Here is a 23,407-nt window from a genome sequence, read left to right as displayed (position 1 = left end):
TTCCCTTCTCTTCCTCCAAAGCAGAAAAAAATTTAAATGAAAAATTAAATTAATTAAATTTAAAATAATTTTTTAAATGAAATTTAAATTTTTTTACTTTATTCCTTTTCAAAAAACTACAGACTTCAAAGAGTTTGACACACCCCAGAAAAGCTCACTGTGAACAGCAGAACAGGGATTTTCCTTTCCTCTCCCATCTCCTGTCAGCCCCTCCAGGGATGGAGCAGCAGAGCAGGCACCAACTCCCAGAGGGGCTCTGGCTGCCCTGTGCTGCTCCAGGGGTGTGGAGCAGCCAAACCCACCAGGATTCAGGTGGGATAACATCTGCTCTGCATTAGCATCTCCCTCTTGAGGTTTCTCATGGTTTTTATTCTTTCTCCTCATTTCCTTTTCTCTCTGCTCACTCTTTTTCTCTTTCCTTTGGGAGAAAACAGCTCAGCCCAGGTTCTCCCTGTCTTTCAGTGGCCCCTTTCCCCTGTGTTTGTTTTTCCAGCTAATATATCCTCACCTCCACAGGAAGTGCTGAAGCCCAGGGGTTAATGGGCAGCTTGGGACAACTGTGATCAAGGCCATTCCTGGCCATGGTGACCCAGCATGACCCCAAACCCCAGACCTCACCTCCTGAATCCTGGGGGTGTCTGCAGATGGATGGAGAAGTGGCCTTTCATCTCCCTAATTTCACAAAACATCCAGCACTGGGATACTGGATTTTTTATGCCCAAATTCCCTGAGATTTCTTTAAAATGCCCAGATAGGCCATGCTTTGATAGACCCAGCCTACTCCTCCTCATCCTGCTGCTTCTGTCCCTCCGTTCCTGCTCCAGATGTCCTTCCCTGCTTCTCCTGCCTGGGTTTCCACAGCTGGGGCTGCACATGGAGAGCACAGAGATCCTTAATTGGCTCTGTCAGGATGATTCTCTGCAGTGAGCACCATTTGGAGATGTGTTTATACTCTCCAGAGCCTGGGTGCTGCCCTTTGAAAACATTCTCAGTGACAGAGCTGCAGAAAAGGCCCACAGCACAATTTGTGTGGTGGGGAGGGACATATTTTGGGTATTTTCTCCTCTCTGAACACCCCAAAGGCTTTGATTTAACCTCAGTGGAAGTTTCCAGCTTTGCTTGCAGGCTGCATTGAGCAGGGAGGTGCTGAGGTCCCTGCTCAACGTTGAGACTGTGCTTGAGGGCTGACAAAATGTGCAGTTTTTAAAGTGAAAATACCAATTAAATACTGAAACGTGGCCCTGAGTGCCTCAGCAGCTTGGGGACAGTGTGTTTAGCCAGCTCTGACTGTGCCCAATGCTTCAGTCACCTGAAAATGTCTCAGATGTTCTGATGAATCCCTGTGGTCTCCATTTTTTAATTATGAGCAAAAAGCAGCTGTTACTGCAAATAATTACCTTTACATCTCGGTTGCACACAGTGTTGTTCCCTTCACAACTCCAAAACATTGTTCCTTGAGGACTTATATTTCCAGGGCTGTCAATCCAACACCTTTCACCAGCACTAAATTCATTTACAAGTGGGGGGAAAATAAAGAAACCTTTAAAAAATAATCATGGCACATTAAAAAACCATTTGGGAGCCCATCCACCTCCCAGGCTTGCTTGGCTGAACTTGATATTAATTAGGCTAAATCCAAAGGCAGCACCTTCCCCAGGAGTTGGCTGGAAAGCTCTCACCACTCACCCCATGGCTGCCATTTCCAAGGGTTTTTACCTAGTTAGAGATTATAATCTTTAACAGCTGCCTGATTTACTCAGCTCATTCCCTCGGAGATGCTGACGCCGTCTCGCTCCTCCTGCCATCACTTCTCTGAGAATTCTGCATTTATAGCAGTGAAAGTATGTGATGGAGACCTCCAAAAAGATAAAACCCTCTGGTCAATGAGAGGTGGGGGTTTGCTCGCTATAAATCCACGAGCTCTGCCTGCCAGATTAGTGTTGGACAGACAAACTTGGCACTGACCGTGTTGGATAATTAGAAAAAAAATATTAAAAAAAAAAAAAAAAAGAAAAGAAAAGAAATAAACCCAAACCAGCAGAAATGCTTGTGGGAACGTGTCAGTTTGCTGGCTGGGAGGACAGCAGGGGAAGTTTAGTCTGCTGCAAGGGCCGGGGGGTCGGCACTGCCGGGGCCTTGGCATCCCTTCCACACCGAGCTGGGGCTCGTCTCCACCCCAGTCACAGCAGCTCTCCAGGCTTCCTCTGCCTGCCTGACCAGCACTCAGACCATTCTCAGAGGTTCCACAGCGGGGAGAAGCCTTCCCTGCCTAGGGAGCAGGGTTTGTGCCAGGGTCAGGAGGAACCAGCCATGGCCATGTTGTTACCGAGGGGCTGATGAGGGAATGAGGAGAGGGGCTGGGGTCTCACATCCTGGCTCCACTCAGCATTCTGATTCACATCCCCAGGCTCAAGTGAACATTCCCCTTTTCCCAGGCACAGCAGAGTCCTTCCCAGTTTCTTTCTTCTCCCAGGAGAGGCTTTCTGCAGGACATGTGTTATCAATTAGCTCCATTCGCTCAACGTACGTCTGGTTTTGCTTTTGTCTCCTGGCAAAGCCCAGTAATTATAATTATTATTAATGGTGATGGCAGTAATATATATTTATGTGTGTGTGTGTGTGTGTGTGTGTGTGTATGTATGTATAAAAATAGCAAGGCAGCATCCCAGCCCCAGGGAGCTGATCCACAGCCACGTTGAAGCCCTGGACAAAACACCAGATGAGGCAGGAGCATTTCCCTCCCTCTCCATAGTTTCTCTCCCTTAAACTCTAGGTAATCCCTTTTTTACAAAAATGTTTAAGCTTCCTGTGTTTCAGCATAGGACAAATGTAAACCAGCAGATTTGCAGGCAGTCCTAGAGGCAGGAGTGAGTTTTAGCTCCCTAAAGACATTTGGGATGCTCTGCCCAAGCCATCTTCAGCTCTGCAGCTCAGCCAGGGATGGATTTGGACCAAAGTGGGGATTCCTGGACAGGATTCCTTGGCCTGAGGGGATGGGTCCCATGCCTCTTGCTCCATCAGGTCATCCTAACTTTCCCTTCCCTTCCCTGCAGGTGAAGGCCCAGCAGTGTCCCCTGAAGGGAAAAGCAGCCAGGTCAGTCTTTTATTGGGTACTGGAAAATCCAAACATGACAAATTCCCAGCAAAGGGAAGAAACAATAAAACCTTTTAGTGCTGGAAAATGAGGAATCCAGAGAAGCATCGAATGCAGCATCTCATGAGAGTGGGAAAAGCCAGCGCTTCTTCTCAGACAGAAAATCTGATGCTCCACATCATTCTTCCTGCACTAGGAACCTGTTCCTGTGCCCTGAGACTTGATAAAGATGCAGGACAGAACCTGTGTCGCCCACTAAGACAGCACCAGCTTTCCCTGCCTAAACACCCCCTTCCCTTCCACAGGGTGATTCTGGCCCTGATGCTGGGTTTATTTCTTCCTCACCAGCTAAATATATATATATTTTATATATGTATAAATGTATGTATGTGTATATATGTATATATATATGTATATGTATATGTATATGTATATGTATATGTATATGTATTTGTATATGTATATGTATATGTATATATATGTATGTATCTATTTATTTTTATAATAAATACAAAATTATAGATAACAAAATGTTAAATATTAAAATAGATATTATATATCTATTTATTATATATATTTATTATAATCTTAATATTATTATATATTATACATATATTATATATTATATATTATATATTATATATTATATATTATATATTATATATTATATATTATATATTATATATTATTATGATATGATGTATAATTATAATATATTAATAATACTATATTATTAGTTATTATTATTGATATAGTATTAATTATATCTTATATATTTATATGTATTTATATGTGTATCATTTTATATATATATAATATTTTAATAGATATATAATTTATATTTACCTGGTATATATCTATATCTATAGATATAGATATAGATATCTGTATATATAGGTATATATAGGATATATATATATATATATATATATATATATATATATATATATATATATATATATATATATATATATATATATATATACCAGGTAAATACTTGGAGACTGTGTGGGGTTTTTGCCTCTCCTGGTGATCTCTAAGGACACCTGGTTAAAAGTGTGGAGCTGTCACCTGGAGGAGCAAGGTGATAGTTTTAACTTAATTGTCTGCTCCTGAACAGATACTTGAGGCAAAAGTTATGGCTGTAACAGGTGGGAATTTCCCTCCTTGCTCCCAATAAAGCCATTTGCAGCTGTTGCCTTTGCAGTGTGGGATATATTTGGGGTGGAAGTGAACTTTATTGTGAGAGGAGGCTCCTTGTAGGAGCTGCTGAGGGGGAAGGTTCCCAGCTGTGTCTGTTGCTTTAGGATTAAACATTACACAGAAATTCTTCCCTGTGAGGGTGGGGAGGCCCTGGCACAGAGTAGCTGTGGCTGCCCCATCCCTGGAAGTGCCCAAGGCCAGGCTGGACAGGGTTGGAGCACCCTGGGACACTGGGAGGTCCCTGTTTGTGGCAGAAGGGGATGGAAGAAGATGATCTCCATGGTCCCTTCCAACACTGACTGTTCTGGGATTCTGTGATGATGGAAAGCAAACTGAGCTTTCCCCCAATAAAACACATGAAATTTGCCAAATCATTACAACATAATGGGGAAATAAATTGCATTTGCTGGGGGAAAATAAAATCCCAGGCAACCTGTTGAGAGCTGGGGGGTGACATCAGGCATCCCTGAGCTGACACAGCCCAGGAGCAGGAAAGGCTTTATCTCAGCATTGGCCCCAGCACAACACAGCAGAGAGAGGGCTCTGACTCAGGGAGGGTGTGCTGAGAATCTTAGGAGGAGCACACAGACAGGGTTGTTCCAGGATGTGAGAGTGCTGTTCCACTTTACATCAATCATTTTAACTCTATATTCCTGTCACCCTGACAAAAGAACATCCTGATTCAAGCCTAAGGCAAACCAGCCTCCTTCAATGAGCATCCCCAGTTCCCCTGGGGCTCACAGGAACTGATTCACCACAGGGCTCCTTCAGGTTGGGTTTCCTTTTTACCAGTAACCAATCCTGTGGCAAAACCAAATCAGAATAAACCTGTTGGACTTATAAAGGTGTTGGCTCTGATGCCTTAGGATTTTAGCTTTTCTATTTTTCATATGTTTCAGGGCTGCATGAGATGGAAAACGATGCTTGAGGGCTTGGCTGTTGGGTTAGAAAAGGTGCTCGGCATCCCTTTCCCTCTGGAAAGCAAAGCCCACAAAGCCTCAGCAATGACACAATTCCCCCATAAAGGTGGAAGTGAAGGTGTGAGAAAGAAGCAGAAAGGAAAGGAACAATTATGAAATTGTAATCCTGCAGTTCTTCAGTGTACAACTAAAGCTTTTCTATTTTTCATCCATTTGTAACCCTGCAGTTCTTTAGTGTAGAACTCTGAACTCCACACACAGTGGGAGCTGCTGCTTCCCCATTTGGGGCAGACACAACAATTCCTCTCCAGGCCTGGCAATCAAGGACACCTCACTGCCTCAGGCCCCAGAGATGGGAACAAAAGGGACTTGGGGGCAGCAAACTTGGGGTCAATGACTTCATCAGCTGAAGCTGTAATTGGAAGATTCACCCCCAATATGTAAATGGACCAAACTTATAAAAGTGTGAAACCCGTGACCCCATTGTCCATTTTTGGGTGGGTTTTGTCTGCCCTGAATGTACCTGAAGGCCCTTCAATAAATAGAAATGCTTTTTATTCCCTTAATTTTGTCTGGCCTCTGTTTTCAGGAAAGCCCAAAAAGGATCACTTTTATTCTTTAGTTAATGAGCTGACACTATAGAGGGGTCAGGCTCACAATAACATGAAGAATACCCTGCAGCCACCAACAAAACAACCCTTGCAGGAGCATGTCCCCCGGGGGTAACTTTAAATACAGATTTATTTCAGGTTTGCTACTGACGCACAAACAGCAGAGATCGATGTTCAGTATACATGGTATACACAAAGCAGCCAGAACCATCGGCATCTCCGTCCTCCTGCTGCACCCTCAGCAGAAGAACCACACACGAGGAATCCCTCCCCTCCTCAGCAACCAGGCTGACAATTTCTCAGTGGCTTAGAAAGCAGCTGTGGGATGGCAGGACACCAAAGGGCAGCTCCGCAGAGCTCTGTCCCCAGAGGGAAGTGCAGCGGGCTCAGATATGCAGGAAAACCCCCGGAAAATGGGTGGTATGTTCATGGGAATGGAGACCTGGAAGGGATTTCCTAAGAACATTAACTCCCGTTCCCTGCTGTGCAGAGCAACCACAACATCTGCTCCTGGCTCTGTGGAGCAGCGTGGAGACCTAAAACATGATTGCGTTGAAAGAGGCATTAGATGGATCCTCTAGGAGGATCCCCAGGGAGGATGAGCCCACAAACATTGTCACAAGGAGCTTGTGAGCTGCTGCAAAGATCGAAGAAGGGAACTCTCGTGCCACCTGTCCCATTTCTTGTCATTCTCACCTTGCCCACAGCTGGAGACCTTCTGGAGCCACCCAAGGGGCAACGGAGTTTCCTTGTTGGACCTCCAACAAGCATGGCAGGCTCCAAGCCTTTATTTGCTGAGATGGCATATTCTGCCTACCCAAAATCTGTGTCTCATCCCTACAATACCTTTCTGCTGACCCCAGTGACTGCACAGCTTGACCCAGAAGCTTTGGCTTGCTCACAGTCACAGCTCGTTGATTAAGAGGCACCTGCATCAGTGACAAAGCAAAAAATTCAATGGTGCCTTGATGATTTGATCTGAGCAAGAGACCTCAATGATGAATGGGGTTTGGGAGAGGTAAAACAGCCTCTGACCACAACAGGCACGATGCTACAAAACTGTCAGAGGTGCAGAATAACCCCAGAGGCACAGAACAAGCCCAGAATAACTGGAGGGGGAATCTGCTTGTAGATGCTTTGCAGCAGCAAGAGGGCTGACAGTCCCTCTTTCCCTGCATGCCTGAACCCCACTGAGCCCCTTTTTCCTCAGGAAAGCCAAAGACCCAAATTAGTCTCCCTCTCCCTCAGCTCCAAAGGGATGCCAGGGAAGTGACCCCAGCTCTGACAGAGCTCAGGATATCTCAGGGAGGCTTTACACAGAGGAAAAATACCCCAGCCTGGTTAAAGGATGGAGGCTGTGGGAAGTCTGGGCATGACATACTGGTCCCATTGAGCATTGAGCACCATTTCCAGAGCAAAGAAAAGTCTCAGTGGCTGGGGGGGCTGTGTCTGACCCTGTGGAACTACAGCACAGCTGCTTGCTGCTTTTTTGGAATGACAGCTCAAACCTCAGGTCCACTGTGATGCCTTTTAGCCCTGAAAAGCTTCAGGTGGACCAGGGTGTAAAGGAGCATCCAGATGTTCACACAGCCCCATCCCAAAGCACCATAGGAAACCTCAGGCTGGTGAGATCCCCTGGGAATAACACCAGCCCTGCTATGCAAGGTTTACATCCATCAGGAGGGGAGGAAGGAGGTTAAAAAAATACAGAGTTAAGCACCATAAAATTTACACTGGTCAGGTCATAAACACGAGGAGAGAATGAAAATAAAGCCACCACCTTCCAGCCTGGCCCGGGGATGCTGCTGGGACAACAAAGTCCCCACCAGCAAGCCCTGGAGGCATCAGTCCCAGTGCCTCATCGCACCGGTGGTCGTTGCATTGGTAAATCCTTTTGGTCCCGTTTAGCATGAGTGTTGGGGGAGTCCAGGGAGAAGGGAGGTAGGGTTGGTCCTGGGAAGGTGGGGGGATGCTTCATCTGTGCAATTTAGGAGCATCTCCCTTCCTGTACCACAGATCTGTCACAGGCAGGGATGATCCTCCTCGCTTCCATCTGTCCCCCCAGTTCCCAGCCTCCACCGGTGGTTTCCGTGTCGTCCAGTGGCTTCGAGGTAGATGTTCATTCCCGCTCTGTCTCCAAGCGACCTGGCTGGTAAAAGCCCTCTCTCCCAGGTGCATAGGGCTATCCCCACACCCAGGTCCCTTTTTGTTCCCATTTTTTTCCTTATTTTTCCCCCTTTTGCTATGTGCTATGGACATCTCCCCCACTCCCAACCTCTGGCACACGCCCTTCCTCGCAGGCACCCCTTGACCTGCTCAGCATGGCCTCAAGGTGCAGAAATCCAGCTCCTGCGGCTTCCTCCGAAAATTGCAACTCTCCCGGGGCAGCAGGCGCCCGCTGGGCACCACGCACTTCAACGCCCTTCTCTTGAAACCCCGACCACAGCTCTTGGAGCAGGAAGACCAAGGTCCAGCTTCCCAGGCTGGGCAGGGCTCCCCGCAGAGCCGGACGTCGGCGGGGCGCTGCGCGGCGTCGCACTCGGCGGCCGGCTGGCCGTAGGAGTCGTGGCAAGCCACGGAGCGCTTCTGCAAGCCATCACCACATGTGACAGAGCACGCCTCCCAGCCACCCACCGCCCACTTGTACGAGGGCCGCTTGTAGCTCGGCCTCCCGCCATCCAGGCGGTTGGACAGGCTGAGCACGCTGTTGTTGAGGTCCGGCGGGGTCTTGCCCTCCTTCTTGTAGGAGGACTTGTCCTCCTTGCTCTCCTTGGGGAGGTAGAAGGAGTAGCGCACACGGGGAGGGGTCATCTTTCCCACGGAGAGCACCTCTAGAGTCAGGGGCTCCTGGATGGGTTTGAAGGCCTGGAGGCTCTCGACGGCGGTGCCGGTGCCGCTGTAGCGCAGGACGCTGCCCTTGACCATCAGGTCCCTCTCGACGGCCGAGACGATGAAGTGGCCGTTGAGCAGGTACTTGCCCTGCGCGTTCTTCAGCGCCAGGTAGTTGTCGTCGCTGACGAGGCCTTTGTAGCCCCGCTGGCGGATGTCGATGTTGGAGGCACCCGCGGGGATGACCACCACGAAGTTGTAGCCGTGCCTGAAAGGGAAGAGCGGGCAGTGTAGCAGACCCCACAGAATTGTCCAAGACCCTGTGGAGGGTTGAAACTTAACAGTAGGAATTGCTGAGTCATGATGAGACAGCAAAATAAGCTCCTCTCTTCCCTGCTCAGACCTGCTTATCTCTGTAACCCAGCTTATCTCTGTAACCCCATAGGTCACTTTCCCCTAACCCCTACTATTGGACAAGTTTGGATCCCTCTGTACCCTATAAAAAGAGGCTCTTTTAGCCCATTCAGGAGAAGAAAAGCCGTGGCTGGAACCCTTCACAGACCCCTCAATAAACCTATCACTGTGGAACCACCAGGACCTCTCCTTCTCCTCTCTCTTGTCTGCTTCTCCCCCAGGCCTCCCAGCACCTTAGCAAGCAAGCAAAGAGCTGAAATCATAAGAGAGCTGATAATCACTAAAGAGCTAAAATCCACTTAGCTTGCTTAAGGTAGCCACGGCTACGAGCAGCCTGGGTATTCGGACACTCTGTCTCCAAGAGGGATTGAGCTATCTGGACAGGACTGCCTTGCCCGGGGGCAAAGCCTGCTCTGCAGGCTGGGGCAGGGGGAGACTTTAGGGCAGGACATCAGCACAGGACACAATGCACAGACCACACCTCAGATGCAGAAGATATGGACACATGAAAGAAAAACTGTCCAGAACCAGAGAAAAGTGAGAAAGTGCCGAACCTTTGCCCAAGATGCAGGAAAAAGAAAACGCTACACAAATCAATGTTATTCCAAATATGATATAGATAGAAATCTTCTGTTGTGAAAAAACGCTTCTCAGGGAGGGAAACCACCACGTAAAGATAAAAGTATTAGTAATGATACAAGTACCCAAAATGTCTCTAAAGGGAGAACATTTGGGAAATGTCAATCAGCTCCTATCTGTGACATGGGGAATTACTCCAGCCCTGAGATCCTCCCACCCCTACGTTTGTCTTCTTCCTGTGAGGATCAGTTTGAATTTCCTTGCTGCATTGAGTTTTGTCTAGGCTGATGTCACCCAGTTATAGGAAGATGCTTCAGCCCCTCTGGCTCAACAGCACTCCATCAGCAGAAGTCAACAGGACATTAAATGTGTCCTGCTGCTCCTTCAGAGCCAGCCCAGGTGTCTGTGCAGTGATGTGCACGTGCACCAGCAGATTTGGCTCAGGATGGATTTATCCCATCACCATCTCCACAACCTTCCTGCATCCCCCACACCAAAACACAGAGCTGGAAGTTGGAGAAGCATACATGATATTCAAACACTCACATGGGTTTGGTGAACAAGCCTGAGACCTTCTTGCAGCTCTTGTTGTCTCCTCCACAGACACTGCATTTGTCAAACTTCTTCTTGGAGCCCAGTTTCCCATCACAGCCTGCCTTGATGCATTTGCCCTGGACACAGACCGAGGTGGAGTCCGGGGAGCAAGGGGTGCCATCCACAACCTAAACCAGGTGAGAAGAACAAGCTGCTGCATTTCCCTCTGACATCTCCCGAGGCATCGCAGCTGTGCCCATCCCACCCCAATCCATCTGACAGGTCCTGAGGAGATGTCAGCAGACACCAAGTCACTCTTTGCCCATGTTCTGCTTTGCAGGCAGGATTTTGGGGTCTCTGAGAAGAGATAGATGGGACTACATCTCTTTTCTGCTCCCATCTAGAGAATTTCCTATCCTTTCCATTGCAGGGAACAAACTGCACAGGGGACACTGCAAACACCATCCCGCTCAGTCCCATGTCTGGATGTCCACCCTGCCCTGCCCGTTGCTTCCTCAGTCCCAAACTATCATCCTCTATCCCAGAACCACAGGAATATGCCAGAGGTACATTTACAAAAGGTAAAAATGACATCTTCCAGAGGAAGACCCTCCATGGACCAGCTCCAGCCCCAACCTGATTCATACCAGACTGGTGGCACCTCCCCTAACACCATCTACCCACCAGACAAGGAAAATCTATTTATCTCCAGGGGCACTGGAGCCATCCCACAATCCAGACACTGACCCTGGGGGTCTCTCACCAACCTTGGGTGCCAGCACATAGAAGTAGCCAGTGCCGTTGGCCCGGCAGATGAGCTTGCACTTATCCCGGGGCGAGACACCGGAGTATTTGGGAACCCAGGAGACGGAGGCAGTCAGGCGGTTCGTGCTGTGACTGTAGCCATTGAAAGCCTCGCACTGCTCCTCACGGAAGCTCTTCCCTGGCACTGAAAACAGTAGGGAGGTGGTGTTGGGCACCAGCCTGCACCTCCAGCTTTGGTTGTCTGGGGTGGTTACAGGCTGAGCCCCAGCCCTTACCTGCAGCAGCGCAGGGCTCCAGGTTGCAGGAGCGGTACTTGACGCGGATGCCCTCGCAGTAGGAGCCCCCGTTGGCCGGCACGGGGTCGCTGCACTCCCGCCGGGCCAGCTGCACCCCGCCACCGCAGCTCCGGGAGCACGGCCCGTACGGCGCCCACCTGGCCCAGCCGCCGTCCACCTGCAGGGAGGGACAGCCTGAGGGGCTGCACACCCATCATCCCCACACCTGGAGCCATCCCTGCACTAGGAAAACCTCCAACCGCTGCACACCCATCATCCCCACACCTGGAGCCATCCCTGCACAAGGAAAACCTCCAACCGCTGCACACCCATCATCCCCACACCTGGAGCCATCCCTGCACAAGGAAAACCTCCAACCACCCACAAACAGAATCACAGAATCACAGAATCACAGAATCACAGAATAATGAGGTTGGAAGAGACCTCTAAGATCATCGAGTCCAACCTATGCCCTCACACCTCAACTAGACTCTAGCACCAAGTGCCATGTCCAGTCTTTTTTTAAACACATCCAGAGATGGTGATTCTACCACCTCCCTGGGAAGAGCATTCCAGTGCTTTATTATTCTTTCATTGAAAAAATTTTTCCTAATATCCAACCTATACTTTCCCTGATGTAGCTTGAGACTGTGTCCTCTGGTTCTGTCAGTGCTGCCTGGTGGAAGAGACCAACCCCACCTGTCTACAGCCTCTCTTCAGGAAGTTGTAGAGAGCAATAAGGTCACCTTCCTGGTGAGGGGACCTTCCTGGTGAGGGGATCCAAGGGGTGCATTCTGATCTCTTCTCTGTGGTGAGTGAGAGGACCCAAGGGAGTGGTCTGAAGTCGTGTCAGGGGAGGGTTAGGTTGGATATCAGGAAAAAGTTCTTCCCCCAGAGGGTGCTGGGGCACTGAACAGGCTCCCAGGAAAGTGGTCACAGCCCCAAGCCTGACAGAGCTCAAGAAGCATTTGGACAATCCTCTCAGGTGTGTGGTGTGACTCTTGGGAATGGTCCTGAGCAGGGCCAGGAGCTGGACTCAATGATCCTTGTGAGTCCCTTCCAACACAGCAAATTCCGTGAGACTTGCCCGGGTCTGGCTGGAGCAGAGCAGCAGCCTCACTCCCTGAGAAATGCATGATCCCCAAGGGATCTCCTGCTCTTTCCACATCAGTATCCTCATTATGAGTCTCCACCAGCAGGAGATGGGGGATATCTCTGCCAGCACCTGCTCAAAGTGACTCTGTGGGGTCCTTTTGGGGCTCCCAGCACAGGCACTCACCCTGTACTCACTGAGTGACCCTGTAGGGTGTTTTTGTGTCTCCTAGCACAGGGACCCACCCTGTACTCACTGAATGGCCTGTTTTGGGCTCCCAGCATTGGCACTCACCCTGTACTCACTGAGTGCCCTGTTTTGGGGCTGGTTTTGGGCTCCCAGCATTGGCACTCACCCTGTACTTGCTGACGTTGTGCCTCTCCACGCAGGCTCCCTTGAGGCAGAAGCGCCCGTCGCCGCAGGCGGTGCCGTCGGCCCAGGGGAAGTGCCGGGTCTGGCACACGATCTGCCCCCGGGCCTTGCCCGTGCACCACAGCTTGGCACAGTACTGCATGTAGGGGCAGGGCTTGGAGCCCACCCCGAAGGCCAGCTCGCACTGCTGGTTCAGGCTGTAGCTCGTGCCCGGCAGGTCCTCGGGCAGAGGGATGGGTTTGGCAGGCTGGTCCAGCAGACAGTCCCCTGCAGGGGTGGGAGAGGGTCTGTCAGCTCCTGGGGGCTGTAGGGACCAGGGTGGGGAGGGAAGGCCCTGCTGCAGGGATGTGAGGGAGAGATTGGGCCAAAGCTAGCCCAGGGATGCCCTCGATCTTGGCTGTATCCCAGACACAGAGGATTCCATCCCCTGGTGATGCTTTGGAGCTGTGCCAGCAGCCTGAGTGCAGATGTCACTGCTGGGGACACACAGGAGGTCTGGACACTACAGAAATGCTGCCAACCTCCCATTTCCTTCTGAATTTGTTCATAGAGCCAGAAGAGGAAGAGCTCTACAGCCAACCATCTTTTCCCAGTAAGGACCTGCAGGGCTGGACCCTGTTCCCAGGGGACAGGGACACGGGCAGGGGGTGAGGGGCACAGCAGGGCTCACCATGGCCGCTGTCCAGGAAGTCAGTGATGATGGCAGCGCTGCAGGCTGACCAGGGGTTGGCACGGTCGATCTGGATGAGGGTGGGGGACATCATGTGGTTGGTCTTCAGCCGGCCAAAGACCTCCTCACAGGCCTTCACGTTGTCGTGGGGCATGTTGAACACATGGCCTGGGCGTGGGATAAGGGAGGCAGCATGAATAACCCAACACAGCACAAGAGCAGGAACCCCCCCAGCTTCTTTCAGCAGAGACTGAGACATGGAGTGGGGCAGACCCACAAGGATTGCAGCTGTGGACAGCCCAGAAGAGCCAGCAAACATTCCAGCTCTCCCCCAGATGCCTCATGCCCGTGGAAAGCACACAGAAAAGGAAGGGCAAGGGACAGAGTGAAGAGAAGGTGACAGGTGAGTTCAGCACTTGCCCCGCTGTCTCCTCCCTCCCAGAGGTAGGTGTGCCCTCTGCCTGTTATTTCAGGACTCCTGAATCCTGGAAACCCAGCTGTGGGAGCAACCATGAGAGCAAAGCTCCTTCAGCTCCCTCAGCAGCCCTTTCCCACCTGGCTCAGCAGGAAAGGCAGAGTTTCCCTATCACCAGTGTTTTATGGAGATAAACAAACTCCACAACTTTTGTGGAAGTTGTAAAGCCGGTGTGTTTATGACAGCGCTGGGCGCATGTGGGAATAATTTTCTTAAAATGACATGTGTACCTCTGGGAACTTCAGGTCTCTTTTTATCTCCTTCTCAAATACATATGTATACAATTTCACAATAAGTTCATACATATTCATTTTTATGAATTTTGTGTGACATTTGCTGCTAGTTCTTCTTTATCAGAAAGAATTTCTAGGTCAAGTTGACTTGCTTTCCCAGCAGTCTCTGTCTCTCTCTATCACTCTCTGTCTCTTTTCCTTTTATCTGTCTTTCACTGAAGCAGTTTCTTTGAGTCTAGGCTTTTGCAGTGAGACTACACAGCAAGCTACATACTTAAAGATGTACATTCTACTTAAATCAAAATAGATTTCTACTCTAGAAAATTTCTACTCTGCCTCACCAGACACCACCTGTTGTCTCATCTCCCAGAAGCCAAAACCAGAGCAGTTCCTGAACCCTGGCAGGCCCTGGGACTGCTGCTGAGAGGAAGAGGAGGGCTGGAGCCTTACCCAGCTCGTGGGCGGTGGTGAAGGCCGAGGGCAGCCCGTCGTCCTCGATGACGGAGCAGCTGCGCTTGGGGTCACACATGGTGCCCACGTCTGCCATCCCCAGCGTGTCACAGGTGGTGGCACCACACAGGTCCTGCCAGGCACAGAGAGAAGGGGTTAGTCCTGGGGACAGCACAGGTGTCACTGTTCCCCTTTCCCACCTCATCCCTGGCCCTCATGGGGAGCTCCTGATGAGAAGAAAGCCCAAAGGTGTGGAAACCACACCGGGATACAGAGGCAGGAAACATCAATCCTGACCCAGCCCAGGCTGCAAGGGTGTGTTTGCACTCAACCCCAGCACCAGGGATGTGTGTAGCATCCTGCCTTGCCTTCAGCAACAGCTTTTCCTACCCAAACAGCTGCTCTGGCCAGGGTGGAGCTGGTTTTGTCACAGACGAGCCAGCCTGGTTCCCTTGGTCTTAAGTGTGAGCTCAAGGACTAGACCCAGGTGAGTGCATGGGAACACATCTGGCCTTGGACTCAGGGCTGAGCCACTTCTCAATCTCATTTCTCAGCTTCTTCCAAGAAAAAAGAAAGCCCTGGACCAGGTCCAGAGGTTTCCAAGGCTAAAGAAGGTGCTCCTGCCTCTCTAAGACACTCTGCAGCCATCCTTCAAGGAGCAACCAAGCCCAGCTGATAAAGAGATGAACCAGCCCAGAAGGAACCAGCCCAGGCTTCCACCCCCAAACTGAGGACAGCCACATCCTACATAGATGTTGCCAGGAGAGAGGCTGGGAAGGGTCTCATCGTGGGCAGATCAGCCCTTCCCCAGGTGCTCCTGCTAAGAAAAGTCCATTTTAGGCACACTGATGCTGCAGCCTGGCAGTAACCTTGTCCCAGGTGCTCCCTTCCCCTGCTGGGTGTGGTTTGGGTTTGGGAGGGCTGGAGCATCCTCCCCTCCCTGGGTGCTGCCCCAGAGCTGCCAGGGAGGCCATGCAGCGGGCACAGGGCTGTTTCCACATGAAAAGAAAAGCAAGGGACTCTCTGGGCGCTCCCCTGCTATAAATAAGTGTGATTCATGCTCAGCACTCGCCCAGCCAAAGCGCCTGGGTTGCTCAAAATCCTGCAGGAGCTGCTCTGCCAATATTTCCAGCAAGGTTTCCAAGCTGCAGGCATTCCCGCACAGGCAGGTTCAGCCGTGGGTAAATCACAGCCCTGATGACTTCAGAGAGCCCCAGCCAGGGCTGAGATGGCTTTAACAGGAGACCTGGGGCCACGAGTGTGGAGGCACAGGCAGGACCGGCATCTCCAGAGAGGTGACGTGAAGAAACGTCTGGGTCTGCTCTGGTGGTGGAAAACCCCATCACACAACTGAGTTCAGCACTTTGCTCTGCAACTTTCCTGCCCAGCTGGGGCCCTGCTGCATCCCTGATCCCAGGAGAAGAGGTGGCAGCCCCACCTTGCCCTGGCAGTGCCACCACTGCTGGGCACAGGTTGATTAATGGTGCTGGCAAGCCCAGGGGCAGAGTCCCAGTCCCAAAACACCACCAAGACCCAGTGGCATCACCACCCTGAGCCAGCCCAGGGCTGCAGCTTGCCCAGGAGCCCCTGCTCGGACCAGCACTGGGGTTTGGGGGCGAGGATGGGGCATGGGGAGGAATGTCCCAGCTTCACAGCTCACAGCACCCTGCTCAGTGCTCTTTGAAGAGCTCTCAGTGCTCTTTGAAGAGTTCTTTCCTCGCCAGCACAGCGAGCTCTGGCTCCCAGCCCAACACCTGCACTGACACACTGACCCACTTCTCGCTCTGAGCCTCGCTGGGATTCACCACCAGCAGCTCTCTGGGGGCTTTTCCCTCACTGCTCACCACAGCCTCCTCAGGACAGCCTGGCCATGCCAGGCAGCATCTCTGACCTTAATGACAGGTCCTGATCCCCCACCTGAACGCCTCCTGCAGCCTTGCCAGCGTTGAGGCTGCTCAGGAGGGGAGCAGAGAGAAATGGAAGAGGTTTAGGGTGGAAAGCACCGTGCAAGGAGCCAGCTCTGCCTTTGCTCTCTGTCACTGGTGTCCCCTCTGCTGGCACAGGTACAGGGAAGACCCTTGGTCCTCCAAGGGGCTGCAGGCAACCTGCTCAGTGCATCAGCACTCTGACAGCCTGACCTTCCTGCATGGGAACCTCCCAAGGCTTCTCATCATCCCTTGTGAACTTCTCAAGACGTTCCACAGGTCAGTCAGGGGGATCCTTGTGCATTAATTCACCTGCTCAGAATCACAAGCACTCTCCCTGCCACAGAGGCTTCCTGTGTGCATCCAAAGCAGCTCCAAAAAGCTGAGGCTTGAGCTGCATTTTCCAAATTCTCCCAGGTGCTAGGCTGCAGCCAGATCTTCCTTCATGCAACTTCCCTTTGGTTTTACAGCAAAGCAAAGATGTGCAGACAGGGGGGTCCCTGTGAGGGTCCAGGAGGGGTGGGAAGGATGGACAAGCCCCTTGCCATGGTGTGCAGAGATATTTCCAGGAGAGCAGCTGAAGGCTGGATGCTCTGCAGGACCCTCCAATAAGCAGTGGCTCAGGTAGGAAGGGAATCTGCAGATTCCCACCAGCTGATCAGGACTGAGCTTCCCAAAGGCAAATCCATCATTCAGTGTTGGAAGGGAGCAAATCCAAGCAGTAAAACAGAGCCCCATTCGTCAGCAGCTCATCATCACAGTGAAAACTGCCTATCAACCAGCCTGGAGGTGAAATTTAAGTCGGGGGCTTATGTAACAGCTTTTTGGCAGGAAGATAAGCTTTGGGATGTCAGGGGACCACAGATGGATGCACTCAAGGAAGGCAGATGTCTCCCTGACCGTGTGCCTTTGCATTGAGCTTGCTTTGGGATTTCAGGAATGGATGGTTTAGCAATGTGTAAAAAATGCAGCCCAGACGTGATCCACATCTTTTGAAAGGCTGGGACCGGCTCTGTCCCACGTGCAGCTCCAGTGACCTCACGGGGCTTCCACCAGAGGTGGAGCTGCCTCCTCCCTGCAGAGGTGTCAGCAGTGTCCTCCTCTGTGAGCTGCTCCAGCAGCCTGGCCTTCCATCCTGCCTGTGCTCCCAGAGGATTTACAGCTGGCCCAGGGTGGGGAGGACAAGAAGACACACAGGACAAGATCCTACACGTCCTGCACAGCATCGATGGCTCCAGGCCATTGTCAGCCCTTGCTGAGCCCAGGCTAGGGACAGCTGAACTGAGCTGGATGCTGTATCCTTCCCACCCACCACAAGTGCTTGACCTGGAAAAATGTTTTGGGAATGGTCTCCCTGCTGCTGAGGGGAGTTCCTCACCTGTCCCTAATCCAAAAACATCTGGGCAGGGACAGTGGAAGGAGAAAATGCAAGGAGCCTTTTCTGCCAAATCCTGCTGCAGCCAAGATAAGACGTGACTGACCCCTCCAAGCTGGGTTCATCCTCCTCCCATCCCATCAGGGATTTTGGGATGTAGGCACTGGACTGATGTCCACACTGAGACAGGACTACAGGGAGGGAGGAACAATGGGGAGAGGCTGTGGGAGCTTTGGTGTCACCCAGTTTGTGGGGGTGGGAGGATGCAGAGCTCATCCCACACGCCACATCACCACGGAGCCACGCCAAAGGCAGCTCCAGGCCTCTCTCCCACCACAGGGATGCAGCCAGGCACTGGGGGCAGTGGCTCTCTGCTCTCCCCCACTCGAGGGCTGTAGTGCTGGCTGATCTCTGGTGCTTCACTTCCAGCCCTGAACCGGGTCCATGCAGCGCAGCCAGTGCTGAGGAGAGGTCCAGGTTCTCAGGAGAACCTCACGCATGAGTCAGAGGAAGCAGGGAGAGGTTTTTTCTTGGCAGGTGGCACTGTGAGCTCTTCCCAGCTGGGGAGGGGGAACAGGACCATGCTCCTCCTCTTCTGGGCTCAGACCTCTCATTTCAGGGCGCACTCAGAGCCTCAGGGCACTCGCTGCCAAGCTCCTGCATGGAGGCAGGAGAGAGAGCAGCAGGTTTCTGCCCATGGGGCATCCTGCCTTTGGACACCTCCCAGCCTCACTCACCCCATGGCAGGGATTTTTCCAGGCTGCTAGCCAAAACCTGCCCAGGGGACAGCAAGGGCTGGCCCAAGTCTGCTTGCTCCATGCCTCTGGTCCCCCCACCCAGCATCTGAGAGTGGAGGTTCCCTGGGAAAGAGGATCAGGCACAGGCACAACCTCCCCGTCCCCCCGTCATGCACACAGGAGGCAGAACACCTCAGCCCAGTGCAGGGCTCTGTGCCAGGGGGGAGCAGCTCCCCGGGCCCCCCCTGCACCCACCTGCTTGGTGAAGAGGATGGCGGTGTCCCAGTACTCGGGGTGCTTGTCGCTGACCTTGTTCCACTTCTTCTGCCAGGCGCAGAAGTTGCGGAGGGTGAGGGCGGCGTTGCTGGTGACTTTGGGCCCCTTGTCATCCTGCCCGATCAGGAGGAACTTGACCACGGAGATCTGGATGGGGTTACGGATGCTGGGGTGCTTGTAGAGGCGGGCGGCCGTGGCCATCAGGGTGAGCAGGTAGTGCTGCAGGTCATCCCCGTGGAACTTCACCATCGACTCGTCGGCCACCACCAAGGTCTCCACGTAGCGCGGGACCGAGGCGAAGCGCTTGGCGCGGCCGCCTTTCCCCCCCGCACGCCCCCGGTACTTGTCGAGCGCCTGCAGCACGCCGGGGGTGAGCCCGGAGCCCACGGCGCACCGGGATGCTCCGGCCCCGACGGGGCGGCCGGGGCTGCGGCGCTGCAGGCGGTGGAGCCCCCCGGGCGCGCCCCCCGCCAGCGGGCTGATCAGGTACTCGGCTCCCCGGTAGCCGAAAGCCCCCCGGAGCCCCCCGCAAAGGCTGAGGGCGGCGAAGGACTCGCGGTCGGCGTTGACATCCCCCGAGTAGAAGCAGTGGCGGAGAGCGGGCAGCGGGCGGGCGGCCGCCCCCAGGTAGTGCGCGGCGAAGGCGGGCGCGATGAAGCGGGCGTCGGGGGAGAGGTGGAGGTAGAAATCCTCCCCGAAAGCCGAGAGCTGGATCACCACCGCCTGCCCCCCGCGCGGGGGCTCGGCAGGGCCCCCCCTGAAGTAAGCGGGCCCGTTGATGTCGGGGTCCAGGCGCAGCGGGGTGACCAGCGCCGAGTCGGGCTCCGGGGCAGCCCCCGCGCTCAGCAGCAGCAGCGGCAGCAGCGGCAGCATCGTCCCGGCTGCTCAGGCCGGCCGCATCGGGGTTCGGGGGAGGCGCGGGGGGGAGAAAGCAGCACCCGGCCCCCCCCTTCCTCCCTCCCTCCTCCTCCTCCTCCTCCTGGACCCGCGGAGGCTGGAGGAGCGGAGCGGCCCCGCCGGTACCTGCTTTGCGGGGCGCACCGCGCTCTTATAGCGGCGGAGCGGGGCGCGGCTTGGCCCCGCCGCAGCCACTCCGGGGCGGGGGCCGGGGCCGAGCGGGGCCGAGCGGGGCCGGCGGAGGAGCCGAGCGGAGCCGGGAGAGAACCGCGCTCCGCCCGGGGCTGCCGCCGCCTCCCCGGGGCGGAGCGGGGCGGGGGCGCGGCACCGGCGGGAGGACGGCAGGGGATGGAACGGTGGGGTGGGATGGGGTGGGATGGGGTGGGATGTGGGTTTGAGACGGGGTGGGATGAGCGGAACTGAGGAGTGGGATAGGATTGTGTGGGGTGGAATGGGATGCTGGGGTTGGAGCAGGATTGTGTGGGGTGGAATGGGATGCTGGGGTTGGAGCAGGATGGAATAAAGGGTGGGGTGGGATGGGATGAAGTGAGGTAAGATGGGACAGGATAACAGGTGGGATAGGACAGGATGGGATGGGAATGGAATGAGGTGGGATGGGGGCGTGGGACAGGATAGGATTGGGGTGTTGCATGGGATGGAGTGGAAGGAGACCCTCTTCTCTTTTATTCCTGCAGCAAAGAGGGAAACTCTGCATTCCCCAGGGATGTTCCCACCTGCCAGGCTCTCTCCTGCCACTCTCCAGTTTTTCTGAACCCTGCTCTAAGTGAAGGGATGGAGCTTTGTGACCCCACAGGGATGGGGCCTCTGGTGTGCACAAGGGTGTGCAGGGAAGATAAAAGGTCATAGAATAATTGAGTCATGGAACAGTTTGGGTTGGAAAGGACCTTTAAAGGTCAACTATTCCAGCCCTCCATCCTCTGCTCCGTGCTGGTATTTGGGACAGTTCAGTGCAGTGGGGAGCCCGCTATTTGACAGCTGAGGGCTTAGCTCCCAGATTTATCCAGGAAGATCAATGTTTTCCACAGCCCAGGGGTGTCTAGCACCGAGATCTGTGCCCCTCCATGCACCTCCAGACCTGCCACCCCAGTGTCACACAGCCCCAACAACTCCTGCAGTCACACTCAGGGATCCCTTCCAGGGCACCCCTCTCCACCCACCCCACCCTCATTCAGCTGGGGGCAAAGGCAATTTCCACTTCTGAGCTCAGCCTCCCTTCATCCCTGAGCACCAAAACACACTCCATACGTGTTACCATCTGCAATATCCCCTCCTCTGACTGCAGGACAGCCCTGTGTGGGGTACATGGGACTGCCCACACCCACCAAATCAGCAGAACAGATCAGGGTGCTGGGGCAGGTAATGCTCCTGGCAGGTGGGAAGATCTCGCTGTGGATGGGATTTTTGGAGAGCAGAGAAGAGTCCTCAGCAATAACCTGTAGCTGAGGGACAGATTTATCAGCACCATAAGCACCATGGTTTGGTTTGGTTTGGTTTGGTTTGGTGATGAAATTGAGGCCTCTCATGGACAAACTGCTTTGATGTGATTTCAACAAAGGCTGAAACCCTATGAAATGCAAGCACAGCTGAAGAATGTGTGCATGTATGAAACAGGATCCAAAGTTATTGCCTAAGGCACAGGGCCCACAGCCCACAGCCCAGCCCAGCTCGTTTTGCTGTCAGTGCATCCCCGTGCTGTGGTTTGCTCAGTCGTGTGCCTTCCAGCTGAACTTGTGACCCAAAACAACCATCTGACTGCACTGGGCTGAGGCAGTCAGGGTTTTGTCTGCTGGCCAAAGCGCAACGTGCCCAGGGGTGTTGGTAACGGGCAGCCCAGGGAGTGGAGGAGCAAGGGAAGAGGGGCACAGTCTTGAGTATCTTGAGGTGTCAGGAGGGAATTTCTCCTTCCCACAGCCTTGCTCTGCTCTGCAGGATGGTTTCTCCAAAGACCACAGCAGCATCCACAATGCCATAGGATCCTAAAGCTCCCACCAGCTCCCTCAGCCTGGAGGTCCTCAAGCCAGAGTTGGTCAGTGCTGCCCCTGAGCTCCAGCCCCTCCATCTGGGAGCTCTCATCAGGAGGATGAGTCAAACCAAGCTGGCAGGAGCTTTATCTCCAGCCTGGAGAACATCTGATTGCCTCCTGCTGGGGAAAGGCAGGCAGAACATGTGAGTGGTTTGGCTGTGCCTGGGCTGAGACCTTCTCGAACCTCCAGGCAGGGCACTGGCTGTGTCCTGTGATGCTGGGGTGTGCCATGGGCTGGAAAACAGGGATGGACCAGCTGGATCTTCATCCCAGCCTCATCAGCCATCAAATTGAACAGCTGGGAATCACCTACCCCAAGGCTTTGCAAACCAAACCATCACTTCCCTGCAGCAGCACTTCCCAAAGCCTAACCCAGACCCAAACTGTAACCCTGACCCTAACCCTGACCCAAACCCTGACACTAACCCAAACTCAAACCCGAAACCAAATGCTAACCCTAACCCAAATGGAAATCCAAACCCAATCCCAAAACCTAACCCTAACCCTAACCATAACCATAAACCTAACCCAAACCCTAACCCAAACCTAAACCCAAACCCAGACCTAAACCCAAAACCAAACCCTAACCCAAACCATCACTTCCCTGCCCAGGTGAGCAGAGAAGCTGTGGAGCACAGGAGCACACACACTGCTCACCCTTTCCAGCAGGTGCAGGAATGTTTCAGAGCACTCCATAAAAGAAGGAGGCACATTTTAATTTCAGTTTTCCTCTTGCTCGAGGACATGATGTGATTTTTCTCTCCAGGGACAAGCCAGCAGCTGCTTGAAGCCCACACCTGAAGGCAGGAGCTGGTCCAGGTGACACCTTGGGGTCACTCCCTGCCTTTCCAGGCTGGCTGCTCCTCACCCCTGCAGTGCATCTGGGCTGGATGGATTTGGGATGAAGGTGTGTGCCTTGAGGGAGAGCACACAGAAAGCAGGGAATGGAGGTGGAAGATGCCTTTGGAACATTCTGAGCAGCTGCAGATAATGAAATGTACCAAGGGATGTAAGGTGGATTCTGCTTCTACTTTGATTTTTGTCTAGAAACCATTTTAAGGTAAAGCCTATCTCGCTCAAGCTTAAGCCATTGCTCACTCTGATCTTGAAATATCAGTGTGAGCTGGTCTGCAGTGTGGATTTTCCTTCTCCCACCTTCCTCTTCCTTCATCCCAAACATCTCCAGGAAGCACCAAGTTATTTTGTTTCATTTATTCATCACCGTGATGCAAATTTATTCATTTTAAAACACAAAAAGAGCAAAAAATAACCAGCTTAAACCTCACATATCTCTTGGATGTTCCAGTTCACCAAAGAAATTGTTTTAAATAGAGCATCTGAGAATTTTAGGCCAAAGATAGAGCAGAAAGGTGGGTAAGGCAGGGGAAACTGCCACTCAAGCAGTTGATTTGGGCTAAAATCTTGGTATATCAGAGGCTTCTCACCCAAAAGTTCAGGCTGTGCTCTCCCAACTCCCCATCACCTGGGCAGGAAGGAAGATCCTCTCCAGGGACTGAGGATGGGTCAGAGTGCATTGTTAGTCAGCTTTCCAGGAAATAAAATTAAATAACATTTTCTTGGAGAAAAAAAAAACCCAGCTGGGTCTAGGCAGGGTCATTGAGGGTGAGATACTGAA

General features: G+C 52.8%; 1 protein-coding gene and 1 long non-coding RNA gene across 3 annotated transcripts; one reads left to right on the top strand and one right to left on the bottom strand.

The window, feature by feature from the left end:
- Positions 1-5,940: 5,940 nt before the first annotated feature.
- ADAMTS15 (ADAM metallopeptidase with thrombospondin type 1 motif 15) lies at positions 5,941-19,975 on the bottom strand. The gene is made up of 8 exons (XM_036397571.2): positions 18,810-19,975; positions 14,518-14,650; positions 13,360-13,527; positions 12,673-12,956; positions 11,225-11,402; positions 10,952-11,133; positions 10,197-10,372; positions 5,941-8,925 (listed from the first exon to the last, which is right to left on the bottom strand). Exons 1-8 carry the CDS (start codon positions 19,701-19,703, stop codon positions 8,145-8,147), a joined length of 2,796 nt encoding a protein of 931 aa, XP_036253464.1. The 5' UTR covers positions 19,704-19,975; the 3' UTR covers positions 5,941-8,144.
- LOC118695796 (uncharacterized) lies at positions 19,218-23,058 on the top strand. Of its 2 annotated transcripts, none has more exons than XR_004981587.1 (3): positions 19,218-19,457; positions 21,678-21,914; positions 22,538-23,058. It is a non-coding gene; the product is annotated as an uncharacterized LOC118695796 (long non-coding RNA). The 2 variants fall into 2 exon arrangements; XR_008508773.1 differs by having other exon boundaries at positions 19,218-19,592.
- Positions 23,059-23,407: the final 349 nt, after the last annotated feature.

The sequence above is a fragment of the Molothrus ater genome, chromosome 22 (genome assembly GCF_012460135.2).
Source record: "Molothrus ater isolate BHLD 08-10-18 breed brown headed cowbird chromosome 22, BPBGC_Mater_1.1, whole genome shotgun sequence".
Lineage (NCBI taxonomy): Eukaryota > Metazoa > Chordata > Aves > Passeriformes > Icteridae > Molothrus > Molothrus ater.
This window is presented reverse-complemented; position numbering and strand designations above follow the sequence as displayed.